The 23,639-nt window shown below is 34.1% G+C and overlaps 3 protein-coding genes across 3 annotated transcripts in view; 1 reads left to right on the top strand and 2 right to left on the bottom strand.

Moving 5' to 3' along the window:
* The window catches only part of LOC125836709 (MYB-like transcription factor EOBII), a 95,411-nt gene that overhangs the window by 38,179 nt on the left and 33,593 nt on the right, over window positions 1–23,639 (top strand). The gene's annotated exons all lie outside the window — the stretch shown is intronic.
* On the bottom strand, window positions 6,147–9,723 carry LOC125836490 (high affinity nitrate transporter 2.7). Its single transcript, XM_049515663.1, has 3 exons — window positions 9,715–9,723; window positions 7,052–8,310; window positions 6,147–6,405 (listed from the first exon to the last, which is right to left on the bottom strand). The coding sequence occupies exons 1-3, from the start codon at window positions 9,721–9,723 to the stop codon at window positions 6,162–6,164; spliced, it is 1,512 nt and encodes a 503-aa protein (XP_049371620.1). The 3' UTR covers window positions 6,147–6,161.
* LOC125836491 (cysteine-rich receptor-like protein kinase 46) lies at window positions 10,821–14,645 on the bottom strand. The gene is made up of 8 exons (XM_049515664.1): window positions 14,235–14,645; window positions 13,049–13,370; window positions 12,529–12,791; window positions 12,198–12,408; window positions 11,898–12,081; window positions 11,620–11,670; window positions 11,385–11,535; window positions 10,821–11,255 (listed from the first exon to the last, which is right to left on the bottom strand). The coding sequence occupies exons 1-8, from the start codon at window positions 14,643–14,645 to the stop codon at window positions 10,863–10,865; spliced, it is 1,986 nt and encodes a 661-aa protein (XP_049371621.1). The 3' UTR covers window positions 10,821–10,862.

The following is a 23,639-nucleotide window of genomic DNA, read 5'->3' on the forward strand; positions in this document are numbered from 1 at the left end:
TGAACATATTCTCACTCCACCACAATTTTTTTATAGGCGAAAGGCCATGATTGGACTTCTTTCACCTCCGGTTGATGAATATCTCTTTCGATATGTTATATTTTCTATTCTGTTTAAAAAGAACGACACATTTCTAATTATGCTGGAGTTCATGTGCCTTTTAAGTATATGATTTGCTAGTAGTTTCATTGTTTAGCAATAGCCTATAAGTATGGTTTTTTGATCGACACATTTGATTTTTGCCTAAATTTTTATAAAAGTAAGAGCACTCTCCTTATATATCTTTACATATAAAAAGAAATCTTTTTTCTAATGCCATGCTTGATGTTGCATAAACACTTTATTATTATTGATAGTGGGTAATTGGTTTACGTTTTCATTAATTAAAGGAAAAAAAAGTGTCGATCACCCAAATAATTAAAATTCTTGTCAAAGGTTCATATAGAAAAAACTCCCCCCTACCTACCAAATATATACATGGATATTCCTCAAATCTATAGTTGATAAAAAAAAAACATTAGGTTCTATAATTGAGCTCACCGAAAAAACATGATAGCCTCTATTATTGAAGTCTTATAATTTTTTTGTGTCCATCAGAACAATAATGTCAATTCACTGATCCAAAATCTTTCATGAAAGGACGGATAATATTACATGAATAGTTCAATTATCTGTCCCTTTCAGTCATGCTAGACAAATAGGATGTTATCAGTAGTTGCCTGAAAAAAAAGTTGATTTTTTCTAGTACCGTTGTAATATATATATACAATCAACTCATTTAAAAATTTAACCTGTTATTGATAATATATTTTTATTTATATGATTATATTCTCAACATGTCTCCTCACGCATTTCGTTTTCATGAGCCAAGTATTGCTATGCACGATGGTGGAGCCAGAATTTTTAATAAGGGGATTCAACACTTGAAGAAGTAGAGACACAAACTAGCGGAAGAGGGTTTGATATCTACTGTATATACACAAAAAATCATTTTAATCATGTATAAGTATAATTTTCTGTCGAAGGGGTTCAAATGAGCCCTTGACCAAAGATGTCTCCACCCCTGGCTATACTGAAGTGTGTGATAATTTAGGTGTGTTTTCGACATTTCACGCGTTTATTGAGTAATAGTTTCCGCCTCAAGCTATGGTTAATTATAAACATATATTCACTCTATTGTGTCACTTAACTAGGTCTTGGACGTAACTCACAACCCAAACACCCAAACACTAGCACAAATGAGAAGGATTGCGCACATTCCATTCATCACCCTTTTCATGCCCGAATCTAAACATTTGAGGTTCTACATTGGACCTAAATTTGATACCATATTAAATTTAATCTTGTATCTAACACACACTTCAAAAGCTAACTATTTTTATTTTTTTTACCTAAATCTTATAAAAAATCCTAAATTTCATTCATCATCAATGTAGGACATTCCAATTATCAAATACCTCTCCTTACCTTTTTTTCTTTCTTTCTAATTTTCCCTCTTTCAAAGTCGACATACAAAATGGAAAGTAGGAGTACTTAAATTATTGTTGATGTGATTAAATAATGAGTGGCAATTATGAAGTACTCCCTCCGTTCAAAAAGAGTGGTCTGGTTTGACTTGATATGGAGTTTAAGAAATTAAAGAAAACTTTTGAATCTTGTGGTCCTAAATTAAAGTTATGTCAAATGTACAAAATTGCTCTTAATCTCGTGGTCTTAAACATGCCACGTGAAAAATTAAAAGTAAAATGTTATAAAAAAAGATAATTCTTTTTTAAACAAACTAAAAAGGAAAGTAAGAGGAGTACTAATTAAGGCTTCTTCTTTTTGGGAGGTGGGAATCCATTCTGATTGTGGAAATCTCTCATCATCGTAAATAAATTAGTAATATATATAAGCATTTTCATTACAAAATTTTGAGATACATGAATCCATACTTTATAATATTAAAAGGAAATCAATTATTGAGCCCAACTTTTTTTATGATGAAGGTTAGCCCTTTCCATTCCATCCCTTGAAATTTCCCTCATGATTTATTTTGATAAAGTTAAAATAAGATATAATATATATATATATATATATATATATATATATATATATATATTATATCTTATTTTAACTTTATCAAAATAAATCATGAGGGAAATTTCAAGGGATGAAATTGATAGGGGATAATATATATATATATATATATATATATATATATATATATATATATATATAAAACTGAATTATCGAAGAAAAACAAAAGTACCTAACACCCATGCCCATTGCTAAGATTTTTCACATATCACATATTAGGGGGCGAGTCTAGAAATTCAAATACGAGTAAACGTTGATATATGCAAATATTTGTTTGTGCCCATTACTATTATATACTTATCCGTTATGAACATAAGTGTCGATATATATATATAGAATGATGTCGCATCACATTGATTATATCGGAATATATTGTCACATACTGTAGCCTCACTTTGCTTGTATATACTGGAATTGAAGCATTCGACTTTAAATTTTGAATTTGCCTCTCTCTGCCCAATCATCAATTATCACACATCTTTATGTATTTTTGTAATTAATTAAATTTTAAGGAAAATTAATAGATCACTAGCTTAGAAAAGGGCTGCAGATTTTTTTTTTACAGTATTGAGTAATCACAAAACGTGAAATGAAATGTGCTGCTAATGATTAGGAAGTGGATTATTGGTTGTTTAATTTTTTTTTTTATTTATATAGTATAATACGCCTCTCACCCCCAACTACATTTTCTATTTACTTATTATAATATTATTTTATGTTCATTGCATTTAAATTTAATTCTTGCATAATATATTGATATATTTGCTAGCTTTAGGAATTAAGATATACCATAGATTCTGTATATGATGGTTTTTACTTTCAAGTAGCACCTTTTGATCTTTATCTTTATATAAGTACTTCTTCTGCTATTTTTTAGAACAATTTTTTTAAAAAAAAAAATAGGTGGGGCTTAAATAACCTACTAATTCTAGCTCGTCGTTAAGGAATTTTCGATTGAAAGTTAGGTTAAAATTTTATTTATAGACTATATAATATAAAGAGATTGGCTTTTGATATTCGCCGACCACCTATGCAATTATAAGCTCACGTTCTCATGTTTTTGTGTTTATATATAAAAGGAGGTACCTAGCTCAAACAAATAAGGAAACAAATAATTCTAATATGATGGCACGCAATAGCGGACTAGATTTTTCATTAAATGGGGTTAAACATATGAAGAGTCAACATACGAAGAAGTTATAGTGAGTTTTACATCGATTATATATACATAAATATAATTTTAACTATATTTTAACAGTGACAGAGCTATAATGTCCCGAGGGTGTCTCCTTCCCCAAAAAATTATACCATATATATATGTAAATATTATTTGAAATGGTTAAATTTAATATTGTGGACATTCTTAATACAATAAGATGTTGTTGCCTAGTGTTGTGAGGCTCTCCTCTTATGCTCACACTGTAGGCTCGAGTTTGAATCCTCATAGCTGTATTTTATAATCATTACTCTTCTATTTTATTACTACTCTTATTAACTTGCTCCTTCAATTGTCTAAGCTAATTAAATTACTTTCTAAATAATAGTTATTAAATTTGTGATTTTTGAACTAATTCAAATATAATTCATCAAAACGATTCTTATTTAGAAATTTACATTTAGTAGCCAATTGAATTTTCAATGAATTTGACCTTTTATTTCTTTTCATTAAAATTTGAAATAAATCTTAAATGTAATTATTTAATTTAATGTTAATAAACAAATTCTAAATTATTTCTATAAAACTGCTAAAAGCGAACAAAAATCTCTGAGTCTCTAGTTCGTTACCTTCTACTACCGATCTTCTCCCTCTGCTGCTACTGGAGCTACTGGATATCGACCTAAGAGATACTAGACCGGGTGCGAGAGGAAGGGATGCTGCTATTGATGGACCGGTGCTACCTCTGGATCTAAGAATCATGGAAGACATAAACATCTCGTTTGATTCTGCTTCCATTATTGATGTCTCGTTATTGTTGTCGTCATCAAAGATTAGTGAAAGCTTAAAACGTAAAAATGATTTTATTTAAAGCTAAATCCGCCCACCCATTTTATGCTTGTTCATTCAATTCATATATATTAAATTAAACAAAAAAAAATCTAAATATTATGCAGTTTGATATTTAAAATTTTAGAACATTTTTTCGTAAAAAAAGGTAGTATTAATATTTTAAATTTTTCAGTGCATCCATTCATAAAAAAAAATTGTTTATGTAATACTTGGACACCCTTCGTAAAATTTTTAGCTCCGTCATTATGTTTTAATAATATAATTTTTCACTAATGATTAAATTCGGATGAACATCCTCGACTCTAAGTGGCTCCGCCCTGATGGCATGTCATCTACAATGATAAGGGGAGTATTAGGCCTTCTTTTTGCCCAATCACAATCACTTTTTGGAGTAATCTTCTTTTCTTTTCTTTTTTTATATTTTGGGTTTGGTTGTAGTTCTGGACAATAATTTAGACTCCACAAGGCAAACCAATTTAAAGGTACTAAAATTTGGAGTTTGGTAATAATGATCATTTTAGCCTATTGAAATAAGACACTTTTATTTATTTTAGGTTCGTGGTACACTCAATACACATATTCAAAAAAATATATACTCTATATTTTCTTGAACTAAGCACGCAAAGTTATTTATGATGAGTGACGACAAGATTGTAACTCAAAAACTTCCTACATACACTTTAACTTTCTTTGTCATCAAAGGAAAATGGAATCATACCTTAGTTCAGGATCTCCCTACTTGTATGTAGGAGGTCACGTAAAATTAGTAAGAATGTTGATTATGTTGTGTAAACTGCATAATGATGAACGTTATCCCAAATTCCAAACAATCTAACGTTAGAAATACCGTATACTTAGAAGTGACTTGCGTTTCATAATCATAAATGAAACTAAACTTTGAAGTTTATGGATTCTAAATTTTAATTTTTTTAAATTATTGAGTTTTAAATTAATAATCTATTCATATTCAACTAAATTATAAAAGGGAAAATTACGCATATAAGAAAATATATACTAGTTAATTAGCTAAAATAGCTATAGTTTGAATTAATTACGGCTCACAGCTTACTCTTAACTGTAATTACGTCGCTTATACATATACAAATACAAATTATACATATGTATATATATTCAATTAGTCTCTCTCCACTCTTTGCCCTCTCTCGCTCGCCTCTCTCCTCCCTCTCTCAATCTCTCCCGCCAGATATACAAATACATATGTATACCAATTACATATATACAATCATTTGACAGATATGCATATATAATTTGACAGATATATATACATATACAATTTGTCTCTCTCCACCTTTGCCCTCTCTCCTCCCTCTAACATGTAGCTACGTATCGTAATTAACAAACTATAACCATGAAACATAATTAAGTTATATTTGAGTGGATATATGCAAAAATAAAATAAAAATAAATTCCCATTTTAAAACAAATAAACAATTTGTATGAGCACTCAAACTTGGTCCAGGAAGTAACGGTAGACTCGATGGCCCAACATAACTGTCCACAACGTTTTTGGGCCTTCAATATTCCTTCTTTTGTGATGATTTCTGCCTTTGGAAAAATGTTGTATGTTATACCAAATAATCGCTGAATTTATCATCATTTTGTGGTCGGATTATTTAGGGATTATGCAAAGGTGAAATCAAATTTTAATTCTAAGGGTTCTAAATTTTATAATAATGATTTTAAGTGTTAATGACTGTGTTCTAAACTTAATATTTATACATATTTAATAAACTTCTTAATACATAGACACTATTTGAGCAAAAGTTATTGAGTTCGACTAAACCTATACCAGGGCTTCTAGTTCTGCCCCTGCTTTATGCTCTGAATAATTTGCTGTGTAGATCAAATAACGCATCAGAAATTATACGCTCTCTTAAATTGTATTATAAACACTCCACACACCGACATTATCAATAACTAATAATATAAAAATAACATAATACATACAAATTGCTATTTTAAACTCATAGCTATATATACATATTCCTATATTTAACTTACTATTCATATATACTTTAGTACTCAATCTATATTTTTGGATCCAACATGAGTCTTAATGTAGTAGGTGGTAGTTTTCATCATCTTCATCAATATTTGAAGGACCATAAAACATTCCTCCCCACTTGGGGAAGTAGACTAGTGTAATAGGCAGAGTAAAGACAATCATCATTAAGCCCATAATTGATATGCTTGTTTGAGTTGAGAATTTGGTGGAACCTGAAAATAGCAGGAGTTGTGTTATAACTGCGCCTAAAGTCCCACCGCTTCCTGTCATGCCTGATATTACACCTAACGACCTGCATACATCAAGTAGAACAACAGGACAAATTACTTATAGAAATGAGTTGGGATTATTTTAGGGCAATAAATTAATGTGAAATTGAGCTGCTTTTTCACTCTACGTGTCTTATTCTGAATCATAATTAGTATGACTTTGCTTGCTACTATTTTCCTGTACGTACATGCCGCTATCGAGTCTCCTGTCACCATTTCTGGAATGTTTACTTGAAAGTTTGTAATGAAGTTATCAATTTATAAAATGAAATTGAAAATATGTTATTTATTAATTCGTTGTTGTATGATAGATATTTTGTAATGAATTATAGTTAGTTCATTTAGTAAAATTGTATAAGAGTCGGAAGTTCGATAGTTTTAACACTTCTGTCCTAGTCGAAAACTTTAGTTTTTGCAGTACAAAGAGGAAGAGAATTTCAATTCCCCTTCTGTAACTGACACTTGAAGGAGACTTGCCATTATTCTTAAGCTGTTCAAAGTTTAACAACTACCAATTAATGGGAGACGTTTGATTGAAAATGGAGTTTAAAAGATTTTCTTTCTTTAAATTCGTGATTTAAAATATATTATAAAAAATTCTATCGCTGTCAATTACTTCACTAAACGCCAAAAAAAATTAAAACGTTTAAAGTTGATTTATGAATTTACCTTTTGGATACGAATGGCACAATGCCAAATGTGAGTCCTGAAGCAGCTTGAACAAACAACGAAAAGCACGCCATAACCAGAACAGACGCCCAAACTGTATTCACTCGGCCAAGCAGCACGCACATCAATCCAGCCACCATCTGCACCGCCCACAAACTCCATAACCGCCCTCTCATCCCAAATCTCTTCCCCATTTTATCAGAAATTATCCCGCCCACAGGCCTCGACACACAATTCGCTAGCCCAAAGCTTGCTGCAATACCCCCTGCCATTTCAATATTCACATGAAACCGATCGTAAAAATACGCTGCTATTATATTATCGGTAGTCAATTCAACTCCGAAACAAAATCCATACGTCAATCCCAATAGCCATCCCCTGTAATTCTTCAGCCCATTAAAAAGTACGCTGCAGAAATTTTCACTTTGATTATTTGTAATTTTACGTTTGTAGTTTCCATCAGGCAAGTCCTGGCCGTATACGAGTACCAAAATCGCTGTTGCCGCTTGAAATATCGCTGGGAAAATAAACGCAATACGCCATGAAATGAACGAAGGAATGTTAAAGCTTGTAGTGAACAGAGTATATACGAGCGGCATGACTAATTGAGTCACGCCAGAGCCTACATTTGCCCAACCGGCAGCGAATCCATTAGCAAGCCCAACAGTACATCCGGAGAACATAGAGCTCATCCAAAATTGACTCGCTACGAAATTAGCCAAGCTAAATCCGATAAGGAATCGAACTAATATGAAGCTTTTCGCAGAGGAGATTAGAGAAGTCGAGAGGACTACCGGAGCAGTGAGGAGTGACAGGGTGGCGGAGGCAACACGTGGACCGAACACGTCACAGGCAGGTCCCATCGCAAGGCGGGAGAAAATGGAACCGATGAAGGAGGCGATTCCGGCTGTGCCGATGTCGGTTTGGGTGAGATTGAGGTCCTTACGAATAACTTCGAGAAGTGGAGGGATTGCGAAAGTAGAGAAGAAACAGGAAAATAGAGAGAGCCATGCGAGATGGAAAGCTCGCATGTGAGGTGAAGATAATGAAAATGGGCGGAATTCTGTGGCTTTGTGATCATAATCTACGGCTATGGAGAAATTATTACGAGAATGATCGATTTTGGACTGTGATTTCTCTTCTTCCATGGCTATTGAGTGAATTGAATTTGGAAAACTTGAGCAAGTACTATATTTATAGTGAAGGTTAACGTGAGTAGATTGATGAGAAAACAGAGCTTCCAAGCACCACCTTTTAAACTTGAGACCCGTTATCGTGAAAATTGTGAAATTTGAAAAAAAAAAAAAAAACTTTTGTTTTTGAAGTGATAGTCGTATTTGTATTTGAATATTAAAATTGTGTTCGACATTTGCAAATTTTTAAATATAAATTTATGCGATTCAAAGTATTGAGTTCAAATAAATTTAACACGCCTATGCTGCATGAGCCAATGTAGCAAGTGTGTTGTGACTACTTCCGCAAATGGACAGAAGATGCATTTAAGGTTACATGGAGGAGTTAAACTTGTAATCTTCTTTTGACTCCATCAACTTGTTTTATTTAGTCTAAAAACCTATTCTAGTCACTGATTTGAATTTGTGTGACTCTTGTATCTCTATTTTGATTATTATTATTCTTTTCTTTTTTGTCCGAGCAAATAAATTTAAATGGGATAATATAGTCTTGAAGAAAAAATATTTATGTGCTTTGGCATAATTTTGAATCATGTAAATCGTCTCATTAAAATGAGATAACGAATAGTCGAATACTCATACACAAACACGAGTGTAGGTACATAAGCTCTTTTAAGAAGTTATGTTTTGAGAGTGCCTTCGGTGGAAGATAAGATGTAGAAAGTGATGTTTAGATAATTTGGGCCTGTGATGAGAAGAAGCACGTATTTTCAGTGTGGAGGTGTGATAGATTGACTTGGGATGAATTCAAGAGAGGTAGAGGTAGACGGAAGAAATATTGTGGAGAGATGATTAGACATGACATGGTGTAGTTGCGGTGTAGTGAGGTCATGACCTTAGATACAAAGGTGCGAAGGAGATGAATTAGGGTAAAAAAGTTAGTAGGTAAGAGGGCGTTCATGCTAGTAAATGGGTGAATGTTGTTCATGCTAGTAAGAGGGCGTTCATGCTATGCTTATAGTTTAAGGTTCTTCGATTTTATTGATATATATCTGTTGTTTTGTGTAGTTCGATTGTAGTATTATTTGGTTGTCATACTATTCTTCTACTATTTGTTATTTTGTTACTATCTATTGTCTCATGTATTTCAATTACGTCTTTTTTTAGTCTATTTTTTGTCTGAGCTGAAGGTCTATCGGAAACGAGCTGAATACACTATTATGTTGTTGTATTCTTTTCTGAGAGTGAAGAATCTCAAAAGTGCAAAATAAAATTCTCTTACGAAAGGGGAAAACGGTTACTCCGTATTTCAAACACCTATATATTATTATTATTAAGAAGGAATTTATGCACATTTTAGGGAATTACTGGACCTAAGATATGGCCATAACCCATAAAAAGGAAGATACCTTGATATGATATGAATATATGGACATAATTTCTTGGACGTCACTTAATGGCCAAAACAGGAAAAAAGAATGTCCATATTTTTTGCTACAATTTCTTGATGTGGAAATGAGAGCAACTAACTTGACACATTTGGTAATGGTAGTGCCTTTGAAATCACTTTTTGAATTGGTTTACGCTAATGGAGAGTGCAAAAGGGACAAAAAAAAATCATACACTTTAGAAACATAATGTGTAGGAAAAACAACGACTTGTTAAGAAGAACCATCTTTACTTCGGAGCATGGATATAGATATTCTTAGAGAGGGTTTGGCTATGGTTAGTTCATAGAAGTATGGAAAATATTCTGAATTCGGCGCAAATTATTAGTTTCATTCTGAACTATTAACAGTTTTAAAAATACCTCTCTAGTTGATTAACTAAACTTATATACACCCCGTCTACCTCTATAGAAGTATTTGGTCAAACAGGCTCTTAGGACCCTCATATTGACCAAATACTTCTATAGTGGGTTCAAAGTTCACTTTGAAGTTTCAAATATAATGTAGTATGTTTTTTTTATATATCAAAATAAATAAATAATCATTTTTGCTTTGAACGGTAAAGAAAAACAAGTAGAGAAGGGTCCTGCCCTCCTCAGTATCACCTGAATCACCTTAACAATGCGTACACGGATTGTCTATTAATAGAAGTTCCAAACAAAATAAACTCAATTTTGTTTTGTCATTTGACAGTATCACCAAATTAAGTTGTCCCCATCAATCGAGCTTGCTGAAAATGACTCCCCTTACGGAGTTATGGTTTGAATGATCTCTCTGTCAGTTCTTGCAATTTGAATAGAAGAAAATTTTCCTATGTGACAAAATTCATATAACTAAAATAACATTTGTACTGAACTATAAGATCAATCTACCTCAAATTTCTATCATTGTAGGTTAAATAACATTAAGGTCACTTGTATTATAAGTAAAATTTCTATTATAAAGATATAAAAAAACTTAACACAGTCAATATACATAACTTAATTTTCTACTTATCTGGTCTTTCCAGCAGCCTTTGCAGTATTCCGGGATTTAACCGGTCTTGATCAAAGCACTGCAGTCTGCACTATAGCGCGAAGCTGGGAAAATGGATACACTCATTTTACAGGCGGATAGCTTCATAATAATCTCCAAAATTATCTGATCCGAGCTCTGTAGAATTCATCATTTTCCTCGTGAAATAGAATGGCTAGCTCTGTTTTTGCAGAGGCCATAAAGAGAGCACCATTGTCATCCTAAAACACTTTCCGTGTCATAACAAGAATCAATTGATGCAGAGGGATGATGACGATAATGATGAAAAGAGCCATTATCTTGGTGTGTGTCATAATATCTGCAAGAATCAACTGATGATGCAGAGGGATGATGCTGATGAATAGAGCCATGTTGTTCGGAACCATAAAATGAATCATCAATGAAAGGAGGCTTTGAAGGAACAGGCACTTCTAAGTTTTCTTGTGTAAGTAGTTTAATGATTGTTGACATATCTAGACGCATAATAGGTGACTCTTGAGTACATAGCAGCGCAATTTGAACCACCCTTACTACTTCATTCACATCTTCTATCTCCATAATTGGATCTATTATCCGATATGCCCTTTTCTCCTTGAAATGTTTCCAAGCCTGCACGTTAAATTAATAAGATAATATCAAACACACAAATTCTGTCAAAAATAGAAATATAAAATGACCTGATTGTGTAACTACGTCTAGAAGTAAATTTGAAAAAGCTGAGTGTTGAGGGGAAATTACAATGGTTACAAGGGTGTCTAGAGTGTCATTGGCTGGAATTTTGTTGAACTCCCGTCCGCTTACTATTTCCAAGATAAGAACTCCAAAGCTATAAACATCCACTTTATCTGTTAATTGTCCTTGAGCAAGGTACTCCGGAGCCATGTATCCGCTGCAGGTATAGGGATTAGCACGGGCTAGGACAAAATGAAGAGTGGTAAGAGGTTAATCCAAATTTAAGTGCTTCATTACATACAATGTGCCTGCAATGACAAGAGGTGCACTTCCTTTTTCCCTGATATTAACTCTGGAAAGACCAATAACATAACAAATAACAATTACATCTCAATTCCAAGCAAGTCGAAGTCAGATATATGAATTATCATTGTCCATGTTGCTCCATTTAAGCTCGTCTTAATAAAAATGAAAAATAGACACTTGTAGTTCTCCATGTTTCCTGGTGACATAAATCTTGAACACGACTAAGAAGGCTCGACTTTTTGAAGGCAATGAACCTAAAGTAAATGCACTAACCTGGCAAGACCAAAATCTGCAATTTTGGGACGATATTTCGAGTCTAGTAAGATATTACTAGGTTTGATGTCTCTGTGAATGATTCGAACTTGGCAATCATTGTGAAGGTATTCTAAACCTTCAGCTGTCCCTTCGACTATTTTGAGCCTTTTCTTCCAATCCAATTCTTTCTTCTTCTTTGGATCTTTCTTCCATGCATACAGTCAAGAAAATCAACTAAGTATGATAGTATTTCTAGTTACAAATGACTTTTCGGGAAAGGAGGAGAAGAATTAAAGATCTTAAGAATAAAATACGTACCAAATAAGATAAGATCAAGGCTTTTATTTTCTAGATACTCATATACAAGAAAGCTGTCATCGGCAGTGAAACAACAGCCAAGAAAACGAACTAAATGCTGGTGTTGGGCTTGTCCAATAATGTCTATCTCATTGGATATCTCTTCATTCCGAATTTTGGTAGTTAAAAACATCCGTTTGATAGCAATTTCTCTACCATCTGGCAAAGTCCCCTACTTCAGAAATATTCTAGACTTATTTAGCAGAACTAACATTGTCAAAGCAGAGAAGCAAAACAGGGGTGAGAAAAACGAAAAGAAAAGAAAAGAAAACGAAGTAGTATGCTTTTATACTTTAAAGACTTCACCAAATCCACCTTGGCCAATCTTGCGTTCTTCACTGAAGTTGTCTGTAGATTTCTCTAGTGTTGAATATTTGAAATGCAGGCTCCTTTTCATAACAGATGACTCAAGATCCGAAGAATCACCATTATGTTTCGTCTGGTGTTTCACTCGTTTTTCATGGAGAGTTGTGCCCACAATATATCCAACCAGAATAGCTATTATGCATACACCAACAGCAACAAGAATAAATACAAGGTACATGAAAATAGCTCCTGCAAAATGAATTCCTTCTTAAGTGAGTTTCCCTTTTGTGCACTAAAAGGGTATACTTATTTTACACTATTTGGTTAACTTACTTAAAACGAACAGATAACTAGAGTTAACTACTTAAAGCGGGTATAATATAGTAACCTGGAAAAATAATACTTAAGATGCTAAAACAAGATAAAATACGCCTATTGTCTTAAGATACAGATGATTAAAGTCCCATAAAAATTTCTCAAGAGCAAGCATGAGATGTAGAGCTGACCTTTAGAATTAAAGAAATTCGAACCATTGCTAGATTCAAATTCTGAGTAACGAAAATAGCAGCCAACGCTAAGGGAGCGTGCCTCAATGGATGGCAAACAATCAAGAACAGCTGTGCTTGCATTTGAAAGGCAATCAGAACATGCTTTTTCGTCCAAAGTATTCCAGCAGATAGCCATGCCATAAACTGATAAACCATATGTTTTCCTTCGTCCTTCTGCATAGCCACCGTGAACTGGGGCCATGGTTACCACATCCTTGACGACTTTGGTAGCGACATCCCTAAATTGATCATTCTTCAAGTTCACTGCATCACTGCATCTCTTCATTCAAATTTAACCAAAAAAGATAACCATGAGGACCATAAACAAGCTAGCCATTGTCAAATTTGTTAAACATATACTTCCTCTGTTTTAATTTGTTTGGCCTACTTTCCTTTTAGTACGTTTCGAAAAGAATGATTCTTTCCCTTTCCAGCAACTCTTTGTTTCCAACTCATGACATATTTAAGGACACAAGATTAAAAAAACATATTGGTATATTTGACAAGATTCAAAAGTTTTCTTTATTTTCTTATCCTCACAGTCAAAATAGGCCAAACAAATTGAAACGAAGGCAGTGATTACTTAAATAAAGTGAACCTTCCCTAATAGCTTAATTTTTAGATGAGGGGTCACACACTTCTAACATGTATTGTATCAAACAGACACACACACCGTCACCCATTCTCTAAAAGAATTTCCACGTGTTTTGCTCATGAAAAAAGAATTAGGCCATCATGTTAGGGATCATGTTGAATATATAATTAACTAACTAAAACTATACCCTATACCCTGTCCTAATGGCTTAAACTATCAGTCAAATGAGATGATAACACATTTCTAATCAAGTACGGAGCTACATGATGCCAAACCGGTTCAAATCATAGCGTGCAAATAGGAAAATCACATTTAACATGAGAGAATCTGCCTATGTTGCTCGGAGTCTTTAAAAATATTGATGGTGCATGTGACACTCCAAAAGTAGTACATTTCGGAAGATCTGACATGAGTGCTACAACAATTTTGAAGAATCCGAGCAACATAGGATATAACAATTCTTGTTGTTTTTTAAAGATAAATCCCCAAATATAAAATTTGAATAAAAAAAAAATAGCAAGAAAAAGAAAAAGGGTAAAGAGAAATTACTTTAACGTCATGGGGAGAAGAGGATTCATAAAAAAAGCTATAATTCTCGAATCTCATGAAACACCCATCGAAGAAAACTCGACCGCTGATATGGGGAAAACAACCAGGCAATTGGGTTTTAATGGCAGAAAAACAAATCTGACAATCTTCTTTAGATAGATCATCCATACATTGAGCCAAAACGAAAATTCGATTCGGAGCTAATCCTTCTCCGTAAATTGAGAATTTGTTGGATTTTATCTCGGGTTCCATAGCTACAATTGCATTTGCATAATTTTGGTTGAATTCTGAAACATTATCAGCTTGCTCCACACCGCAGAATTTATAAACGAGCTCTGTTCGAGGATTCGCAATAGCAGCCGGAAGAATCGAAAAGATTAAACACAAAACGATGACGATGACATTGGCCATAGAAATAATAGGTGATCGATCATCTTCCTTTTTTCATTTTTTTTCTTATTTTCTGGGTTTCTGTTGTGTTTTCATATTTTGGGGAAAATTTATGTTTTTTTGAAAAAATTCTGAATTGGGTTTGTGATGAATTGATGTATAATTAAACATATTTAATTTTCATTTTTACTACTTATTATCATGTTAAACGATCCAGAGATCAAAATAATAAAACAGATTATAAATGATAAGTTATAAGCTCGTCTAAATATGTTCTTAATCAAGAGAAAACAATTCTTGCTAGTTACTCGCTCTGTCCACTTTTATTTGTTATGTTGCATTTTTCGAAAGTTAATTTGACTAATTTTTAAAATTAAATTAGATTGTATTAATTCGATATTTTAAACAAAAAAATTTAGATATTCAAAAACTATACGAAAAGTATTATAAATTTCAATTTTTTGCATATCAATATAATGAAAAGATATATAATAAAATGTTAGTTAAAGTTTTTATAGTTTGACTCTAAAAATAAAAACTATGACAAGGCATATCTAAATTGGGTTGAGACTTTTATTCTAAAACCAAATCAAAAGAATTACTTAGACATCTTCGTAGAATCTATATGATAATAGAATGAAAACTTATTTCCTTACTTGTAAATATCATTTAATCTATATGATCTTCTTCTTTTTCTTCTATTATATTTTCTTTAATCTAGTCTACATTGATTCTAAGAAATTATATAAATATAATTCTTTATGTAATTTATATCATTAAATAATAATAGTGTGCTCTCTTTAACAACTTAAGCTTTAGATGAGATGGTCATACACTTTAACATGGTATCAGAGCAGATAGAGGTCCTAAGATCGACTCTCACCATCAAAGAATCAGACCGGGAACGTAAGAGACGTGTTGAGAAATATCATTAAATAATAAAAGTGTGCTCTCTCTAACAACATTTTCACACAGCGTAGTAATTTCTATCTTGTATAATTTACATAAAATGCTTAACATGTTTATATGACACAAAATATATGATCGTGTTTTAAAATATAGGCTCGAACATAAAGAATGTTTTAGGTTGATGTGATTCATCGATATTCTTTATAGGCCTTCAAATCAATATTTGTTGTCCAAATACATTCCTTTGGGAAGAAAGAATTAAGACATGGCATTGAAATCACTTTACTAAAGATGAAGTAATTGCATTGACAGTTCAGTATAAACCAACAAAATGTAGCTGGATTAATTAGAAAGTACTTATAGTTCATGGTTTCTAGTCCACAAAGTGAATTCTTTGAAATTAATTATCATCCATTGGTTTTGCTTTAAGTCATGGTATCTCTTTTATAGATAGAAAGCTAGCAAAATCCCACAAAGAACATGCCAATTTGTACTTAATTTGGCTTCAAAGTACAAGAGAAATTAACTCTTCCACATAGTAATAAATTCAAGTGTAGACTTAACTGGAAACAGTACATGTGGCAACAATCTTCATTCTCTTTTTTAGTCATGATGATGAGGTCACATTCACAAAAGCAACCCGTACTCCATCCGTTTCAATTTGTTAGTCAATTTTCGCCTTTAACTTTAACGTATGGCTTGCCAGCACCAATGTCAAACCTCATCATCAGTTTATCAGAAAAAATAACAAATGTAACAAATTCATCTTGTAATTATGATGATTTTTTAAGTCAAATTTTCTTTTTTACTTCTTTCTAGAAGCCCCTATCATTTTTGCTCGCTTCGTGATTCAGACTCACAATTTTTGAGTCTGAAGTGAGATGTGCTTACCATTCGATCAATTCTTTCCTATTGCAATAATGGTGATTTGCCATTATATTCAAGACTTATTTAATATAAATAATTCATTTTTTATATTAAAAATTTCTTCGAATTATAATTCAATTTGATACAGATTCAAAAGAAAAAATTCTATTGTACAATAATTAAGAAAAAGATTTTTAAGAAGAAGTAGTTGAATAAGAAGAAGCAAAGAGCAAACATGCAAATTTTATTTACAGTTTGTTAATATTGGATATTAGTTAAATATTCTTAAGAAAATGAAAATAAATATAAATTTAATAAAGTGAAATTTCACAACAAAAGTTGGACAGTAATATTCAACTCATTTTAACACTTCAATTCAACATAAACCATTCATTTATCATCCATTATGGTATGGGCATTCTATCATATCAACACAACATTAACTTATGTCCACATACAACTATATAAAAAAAATAGGAATGACAATGGAATGGAGTGGATTTAAATTTATGCGAACGCGAGGAGGGAGACACGATTGCAGATGTGGAGCATATATATATATATATATATATATATATATGAAGTTGTATCAAAACGATTTTTTTTTATAAACCAATTCAGTATTATTTTATTTTTTTTGCGAACTCACTAGTATAAATTTTGAACTTCTAAACTAACCTATATACGATTTCTTTATTTTTGTTTTGTTCCTTTTGGTTAAATTTGAATTTAAGTTTTTTCTCTAAAATTATAAAATTTGTACATCACCTTTTTTTTTTTTTGGTGAACGAAAAGACAATTTATTGACTTTTTACATTATATTTAGCATATTTATAAATTGGATTTTCAATATTTTTTTCCGTTCCAAACATTTTGTAATATGATTTGGGCTTGGATATCATCTTTTTGAAATCTATTTGTCTTCTAATAGTCAATTTAAAGTTATTAAAGAAAAAATAATTAGCAGAAATTTTAAGACAAAATACATAAATCTAATTTGAATAAGATCCAAAATGGCGTAGATCCGATTCCGAACGAGATGGTGAAACTGATCTCTCCACCATACTTAAAAGTCTATTTCTCTTAAAATGTCCAATCAACTTAACATTCATCTAATCCTAATCATATATAAGCACAAAATAAAATGTAACTTGAATGTTTAAGCTAAATAATAATATAAAAATAATGGTTAAAATTTTTTATGTGAGTTGGGGCGAAATAAAGTCTTCACAAATTTATGCGAAAATAAAAATTAAGAAAGCTTATACTAGACGAGAGAACTAAATAAATGTGCATGACAGAGCAATAGCGGAAGAAAACCCAAGTCACACTTTCTCTTCTATTTGAACCAAGAGAAGACAAAAAAAGGCAAGAATAAAATTTTTTAATCCTGCAAGTATTATGACCAACAACAAGCATGTCATCAACATAAAGCAAAACGATAATAAAGTCATCAGAGAATTTTTGCACAAAAACACAATGGTCTGAAGAAGTCTTCTTGAAGCCCTGCTGACTCATAAAAGAACTAAACTTCGTGTACCATTGTCTGGGAGCTTGTTTTTGACCATACAAGCTCTTCTTCAATTTGCAAACATAATTCTCTTTTTCCTTGACTTCAAAGCCTTCCGGCTGCTCCATATAAATTTATTCATCCAAGTCATCATGGAGAAAAGCAGTTTTAACATCCATCTTGTCACGCCCCGAGCCTACACCCAGGGCGGGATCGGCACTCGAAGACCATTGCTGGCCCCAAGCGAACCCTTGGCCTGACTTTCTTAACTCAGCGGAAATTTAACTTAACAGCATAACTCAATGCAAGGAAAGGTTAAAAACAACCCAACTGATAAAATCTAGCCAAAACGGCAATTCGAGTCTCAAAATAAAATATTTACATATATATACACAAAAGAGAGACTCAAACTAACTGACTGTCTGTCTATGAGGCCTCTAAAGTACTGAGATGGATGTTGGGACAGACCCTACAACATCCTAATAAAACAAAACTTAAGAATACAAAATAATTGAGTCCTCCGGAAAGCAAAAAGGCTCACCACTGACTCTGAACTGCTCAGCTGGATCAACGACGTGCAGGATGCTGATCCGGTGTACCTGTATCTGCATCGTCATAAGATGCAGGCCAACTGGCATCAATACATTGAATGTACGAGTATGCGAGCTGAAAAACTAAGCAACATAGGATAGAAGGAAATCTGGAAGAAACTGAATAGCTTACCTGGCTCAACTCAACCTGACTGACTTCTTTCAATATAAGGCAATTTAAAACAAATGCGCTATAAAGAAAGACTGCTTTAAACATGCTATAAACTCTGAGTGTATACAAAGATACAATAAGCCTGAGATGTATATAGAAATACAATGATCGGATGTATATAAAAATACAATAATTTATGTGTATGAAGATACAATAACTGCTGTGGGAGTTTCTTTAACCGACAACCATCACTTAAGAGCTATAGTGATGATACAACGATCGACCTCACGCTGCCAGAGCATCTTACACCCGGCCAAAGGTATAAGACTTGAACTGCCTAATGGATCCACTAGTCTATCTGGAAAAGGACTCATCTAAAAAGTATGACCTTTTTCTACCCATTGTGGCTAACATGGTTCTATGGGGGCTATGGGTTCTTTGAACACTCCCCCAATTCGGTGCTCGATACTACTCCCAAAAAATGCACTGGCTCTTATGTTTTTAAAACATATGATTTCCTACTAATTGAGATAATTACTCAAAAACTAGCCCGAAGGCTCTTTGGAAATCTCAGTTTCCAACCTTGTTTAAATGTAAAAACATTTCTTTAAAACTTCTTTGGGAATACATAGTTCCCTAATAACTGAGGAATGAACTCAACTTTATGTTCTTGACTTAACTTGAAACTCTATACTCTTTACTCGACTTGAAACTTGAGCCTTAGAATGAAGTTAAAACGTTCAATAAAGACTCTTGAACAACTCTAAAGACTTGCTTGAACTTACTTCTTAACTTGCTTAACTTGACTCTAACTTCACTTGACTTTGATCCAAACTCGCCTCGAATTGAATCATGGATTCAAGGTATATGATCGCATGTTTATAGATGAGTTCGGGAGGTTTAAATGTACATTAGAGTGTTGGAAACATCTAGGAAACATAGGTACAATACCTAGGAACATGCATGAGAAAGTGTGGAAAGAAAGGGAGAACATGGCGTCCTTGGCGCTCTGTAAGGCGCGGAGCGCCAGCCCTCGAAGCTCAGAAGGCACCTGCTGGCGCTCTGAGAGGCGCGCCGCCCCAAGGGCTAGACTTCAGAGTCCCCTTTGGGGAGCGCTGGCAGGCGCAACGCGCCAGACCCTTCCCCAGAAAACTCGACTTTTCTCCCTCTTTTCTCCAACTCTAAACCTCTCTAACCTCAATGGATTCAACCCCAAACACTAAGGATCAAAAAACCCCTCAATATACAAGAGATTCAACTCAAACACACAACCAAATCATGTCCCACAACCAACAATAACTTTAACAACACAATCAACAACATCAATAACACAACCCGACAACTTCAACAACATATCCAATCTTTCTTAATAATAATGAGTTTGGTGTGTGGGGGAAATGATCAACCCACACTAAGAACTCACATACCTAGTAGGGATCACCCCCGACGATATCCACGAGGATCCTTGACGGAAACTCCTTGCTTGATCTTCTCTTCCTCCTCTTCTTCTCTTCTTCTTCTCTCAAGCCCTAGCTTTCACTCTTTAAAATGGGACCAAAAATGATCCAAGAATCAGCCTAACACAACAATATAATCCCAAAAGAAATGGCTAGGGAAAAGACCAAAATGCCCTTAAATTTCCGGACGGATTTCCTGCCAACTGCCCAACATTCAAAGGGCATAACTCGCTCATACGAACTCGGAATTGAGAAAACTCAGCGGAGTTGGAAAGATCATTCCAAGGGCTTTCCAAACATAACTGGAACTACTCCTAACTCAATCCTGAGCTAGGAGTTATGACTGCTCAAAGTTGGCCAAAACTCACTGATTTCCCACACTTAAAAACAAATTCCAGATTTTTTTTTGAATTTCTTTCCAAAAATGACTATTTTTGATTTTTAAGCTTCTTCATAGTTATTTCAAATTGCTGGACGTTACAATATCTCTCCCTTGGGAACATTCGTCCTCGAATGGGATTACTCTAACAAGACTAAGGGTGTAACATGAAACTCAAACACCTAACAAGTAATTCATGCAAATAACAACAAGCAACAACATGCTCACTAAAATTTAAAGAGAACTTAAGAAGGAAATTAGTACCTTGGTCTACATTTCCACCAGATTCAAAGAGATATGAGTATCTCTTCTTCATGTCCTTTTCGGCTTCCCAAGTGGCTTCCTCAATAAATTGGTTCCTCCAAAGGACCTTAACTGAGGCTACATCATTCGTTCTCAACCTACGAACTTGACGCTCTAGAATTTGCACAGGAATCTCCTCATAAGATAAGTTATCTTTGATCCTAACACTTTCTGTCGGCAGGATCAATGAAGGATCACCTATGCACTTCTTCAACATGGAGATATGAAATACCGGATGAACCGCTGCTAGTTCTTGTGGTAACTCCAACTCATAAGCAACATTGCCAATTCTCTTGGCTATGCGGTAAGGTCAAATATACTGGGGACTAAGTTTCCCCTTCTTCCCAAACCTCATAACTCCTTTCATGGGGAAACTTTTAAATATACCCAATCATCTACTTTAAACTCTAACGCTCTTCTCCTAACATACGTGTAGGATTTTTGACGACTCTGTGCTGTTTTCAACCTCTGTTGAATCACTTTCACCTTTTCCATAGCTTGGTGAACTAAATTTGGTCCTATCAACTGTGCTTCACCAACTTCAAACCATCCTATAGGAGATTTACATTTTCTCCCCTAAAGAGCTTCATATGGAGCCATCTGGATGCTAGAGTGATAACTGTTATTGTAGGCAAACTCAATGAGAGGTAGGTGATCATCCCAACTTCCTTTGAAATCGATCACACAAGCCCTCAACATATGTTCTAGGGTCTGGATAGTGCGCTCTGATTGCCCATCAGTCTGAGGATGAAAGACGGTACTTAAGTTCACCTTCGAACCCAAGCCTTTCTGAAATTATTTCTAGAACTGTGCACCTCTATCTGAAATAATGAAGATTAGAACTCCATGAAGTCTCACTATCTCTTAATCATATAACTTGGCATAATCTTCTGCTGAATTGGTAGTCTTTACCGGTAGAAAATGGGCTGACTTTGTCATTCTGTCGACAATTACCCAAACAGAATCATGCTGTCTGCGAGACTTTTGCAACCCTGTGATGAAATCCATGTTGATCATATCCCATTTCCATTCTAGAAGCTCTATCCTCTGAGCTAAACCAACGGGCTTTTGGTGTTCAAGTTTTACTTGTTGGCAATTTGGACACTTAGCAACAAACTCTGCAATGCCCTTCTTCATGCCATTCCACCAATAAACTTCTCTCAAGTCACGATACATCTTCATGGAACCCGGATGAATGGAATATCTGGAGCTATGAGCTTCTCCCATAATCCTCTCTTGGAGTCCATCCACCATGGGTACACACAATCTACCTTGATACCTCAAAACACCATCTCCCCCTTGTTCAGAAGCTAATACTTTTTGCTTTTGAACATTTGCCTTCAACTCTAGCAAAATGGGATCTTGATCTTGTTTCTTTTTCACTTCTGACACTAGGATGACTCGGCCCCGTTCGCCACCGCTATTCCTCTTTCTACGGAATCTGTAAATCTGACTCCCAGGCATGCCAGTTTGTGTACATCTTTTGCTAACTCTCTCCTTCCTTCTTCAATATGGGCGGTACTACCCATAGAAAACCTGCTCAAAGAATCAGCAACAACATTAGCCTTACCTGAGTGGTAAAGAATACTCAGGTCATAGTACTTGAGTAATTCTAACCACCTCCTCTGTCTGAGATTAAGCTCTTTCTGAGTAAGCACATATTAAAGGCTCTTGTGATCAGTGAATATGTTGACATGCACACCATATAAGTAATGACGCCATATCTTCAAAGTGAACACTACAACCGCTAACTCTAAGTCATGGGTTGGGTAATTCTTCTCATGAACTTTCAACTGTCTGGAGGCATAAGCTATAACCTTGCCATTCTGCATTAAGACACAACCCAAACCAATTCTAGATGTATCACAATACACCACAAGACCTTGAGTACCTTCTGGTAGCGTCAAAACTGGAGCTGTAATCAATCTCTTTTTCAATTCCTGAAAGCTTTTCTCACAAGCTTCAGACCATTGAAATTTCACTGCCTTCTGAGTCAACTTTGTCAAAGGAGATGCAATAGACGAGAACCCCTCAACAAACCTTCTATAATAGCCAGCTAAACCCAAGAAACTTCTAATTTCAGTTGGAGATGTGGGTCTAGGCCAATTCTGCACTGCCTCAATTTTTCGAGTATCAACTTTAATTCAATCGCCGGACACAATGTGGCCTAGGAACGCCACAGACTTAAGCCAAAACTCACACTTAGAGAACTTGGCATACAACTCCTTATCTTTCAAAGTCTGAAGAACTATTCTGAGATGACTAACATGATCTTCTTCATTCCTTGAATAGACTAGTATGTCATCAATGAAGACGATAACAAACGTATCTAAATAAGGTTTGAAGACTTGATTCATCAAGTCCATGAAAGATGTCGGTGCATTGGTCAAACCAAATGACATGACCAAAAACTCAAAATGACCATATTTGGTTCTGAATGCTGTCTTTGGAATATCACATTCCCTTACTCTTAACTGATGATAGCCTGATATGAGATCAATCTTCGAAAAATAAGTGATACCCTGAAGCTGATCGAAAAGATCATCAATCCTCAGAAGAGGGTACTTGTTCTTGATGGTAACCTTATTCAACTGACGGTAGTCTATACACATTCTAAGGGAACCATTCTTCTTTCTCACAAACAAGACCGGAGCACCCCAAGGTGAGACACTCGGTCGAATGAAACCCTTTTCTAAGAGATCTTTCAACTGCTCTTTCAACTCTTTCAACTCTGCTGGTGCCATTCTATATGGCAGAATAGAGATATGACAAGTATCTGGAATGAGATCTATGCCGAAATCTATTTCTCTCTCAGGAGGAATTCCGGGTAGATCATTAGGGAAAACTTCTGGAAACTCTCTTACTATAGGAACTGACTGAAAATGAGG

This window comes from Solanum verrucosum, unplaced genomic scaffold (genome assembly GCF_900185275.1).
Source record: "Solanum verrucosum unplaced genomic scaffold, falcon-dt-bn FXZP01000278.1, whole genome shotgun sequence".
NCBI classification, from domain to species: Eukaryota; Viridiplantae; Streptophyta; class Magnoliopsida; order Solanales; family Solanaceae; genus Solanum; species Solanum verrucosum.

What these genes read in the sequence shown, in the direction of transcription:
- LOC125836490 (XM_049515663.1), bottom strand. An exon ending in GTGCCATTCGTATCCAAAAG is followed by an intron (nt 6,406 to 7,051) that starts GTAAATTCATAA and finishes TGATGTATGCAG; the next exon opens with GTCGTTAGGTGTAATATCAG.
- LOC125836491 (XM_049515664.1), bottom strand. Translation starts at nt 14,645, where the DNA reads ATGGCCAATGTCATCGTCATCGTTTTGTGTTTAATCTTTTCGATTCTT. An exon ending in GAATTTCTTTAATTCTAAAG is followed by an intron (nt 12,792 to 13,048) that starts GTCAGCTCTACA and finishes TTCATTTTGCAG; the next exon opens with GAGCTATTTTCATGTACCTT. An exon ending in TAGACACCCTTGTAACCATT is followed by an intron (nt 11,256 to 11,384) that starts GTAATTTCCCCT and finishes TTTAACGTGCAG; the next exon opens with GCTTGGAAACATTTCAAGGA.